The sequence below is a fragment of the Sceloporus undulatus genome, unplaced genomic scaffold, assembly GCF_019175285.1.
Source record: "Sceloporus undulatus isolate JIND9_A2432 ecotype Alabama unplaced genomic scaffold, SceUnd_v1.1 scaffold_24528, whole genome shotgun sequence".
Taxonomy (NCBI): domain Eukaryota; kingdom Metazoa; phylum Chordata; class Lepidosauria; order Squamata; family Phrynosomatidae; genus Sceloporus; species Sceloporus undulatus.
The window spans coordinates 1-1,148 of NW_024827443.1; the positions used below are offsets into that span (position 1 = coordinate 1).

Here is a 1,148-nt window from a genome sequence, read left to right on the forward strand (position 1 = left end):
AGGCAAGACTGTGAGGGAAACGGATCCAATGGTAGTCCACAAGGATGAGGTCCTCCCCAGAGTGCAGGCGATCCGGAGCGTCGATGCAGGCAAGATGGCTGCCCATGCACTCAAGGACCTCGCATCCAACATTGCTGCAGGGACCGCATCCTGAGGCAGAGAAGACACTCGAAGGGCAGGCTCTAGAGCGCCCTCACTTTCCGAAAGGTCAGGTTGACCCTCGGGGCCAGGACCCTCTTGCGCCTGGGCAAACTGTGGTGCCAGAAGTGGTTGGTGGGGTGGTTCATCACCAGGAGGCTGCCATGATCCAGCGCCAGCCGGAGGGGCTCCATGCCACAGGATGGACGCTTGCCGCGGGAGGTGCTGTGCCGGAAGACCAAGTCCCTGCGGGCCCCGAAGGAGACCGAGGCGATGGGGCTGCCAGGGACCAGCTCTTTCTCATCATCCCGGTGCTCCCCCATGTGATCCTCCCCGTCTTTATACCTGCAGATGGAAGGATGGATGGATGGATGGATGGATGGATGGATGACCCACAAATTCCATTTCCATTCCGATCCCGAGTCAGGAGCGGGGGGGCCTCATCGCCGACCCCATTTTAAAATCAGTACATAGAGCACCTTTGGAGCAAACTGAAATAAAGAAGTTGACAGCATCAGTTTTTCGTAGACCTCATTCTACTTCCCCAGATGCATTTGGCGGAGTGGAAGCCAGGGACAGACACATCCACATGTCCCTCCATATTCGCTAGGGTTAGGGTCACAAGACCCCCACTGTGAATATGGAAGAAACTGCAAATAACAAAAACACAATTTTTTAGACCTGAGGGCACACCTCTCTAGGAATCTCTAGGTCCTCCAGCGCAACTCTGTGGTCAGCATCTGACAGACACTGACCATAGAGTTGCACTGGAGGAGCTACAAATGCCTAGTATTCTCTCTAGGAATCCCTAGGTCTTTCAGTGCAACTTTTGGTTAAAGTTGACCATAGAGTTGCACTGGAGGACCTAGATATTCCTAGAGAGAAAATATTAATCAAATCCATGAATAATCAAAGCCACAAATATCAAAGCCGCAAACATGGAGGGATGACAGTATATGCCATTGGTAGGTGTCCATTCAAATTCAAAACCCTTTGTGTATGGAGATTAA

The 1,148-nt window shown here is 52.2% G+C and overlaps 1 protein-coding gene across 1 annotated transcript; it reads right to left on the reverse strand.

Moving 5' to 3' along the window:
* Positions 1 to 6: 6 nt before the first annotated feature.
* Positions 7 to 730, reverse strand: LOC121918690 (DNA oxidative demethylase ALKBH2-like). The gene has a single exon (XM_042444703.1). The coding sequence runs from the start codon at positions 459 to 461 to the stop codon at positions 183 to 185; it is 279 nt and encodes a 92-aa protein (XP_042300637.1). The 5' UTR covers positions 462 to 730; the 3' UTR covers positions 7 to 182.
* Positions 731 to 1,148: the final 418 nt, after the last annotated feature.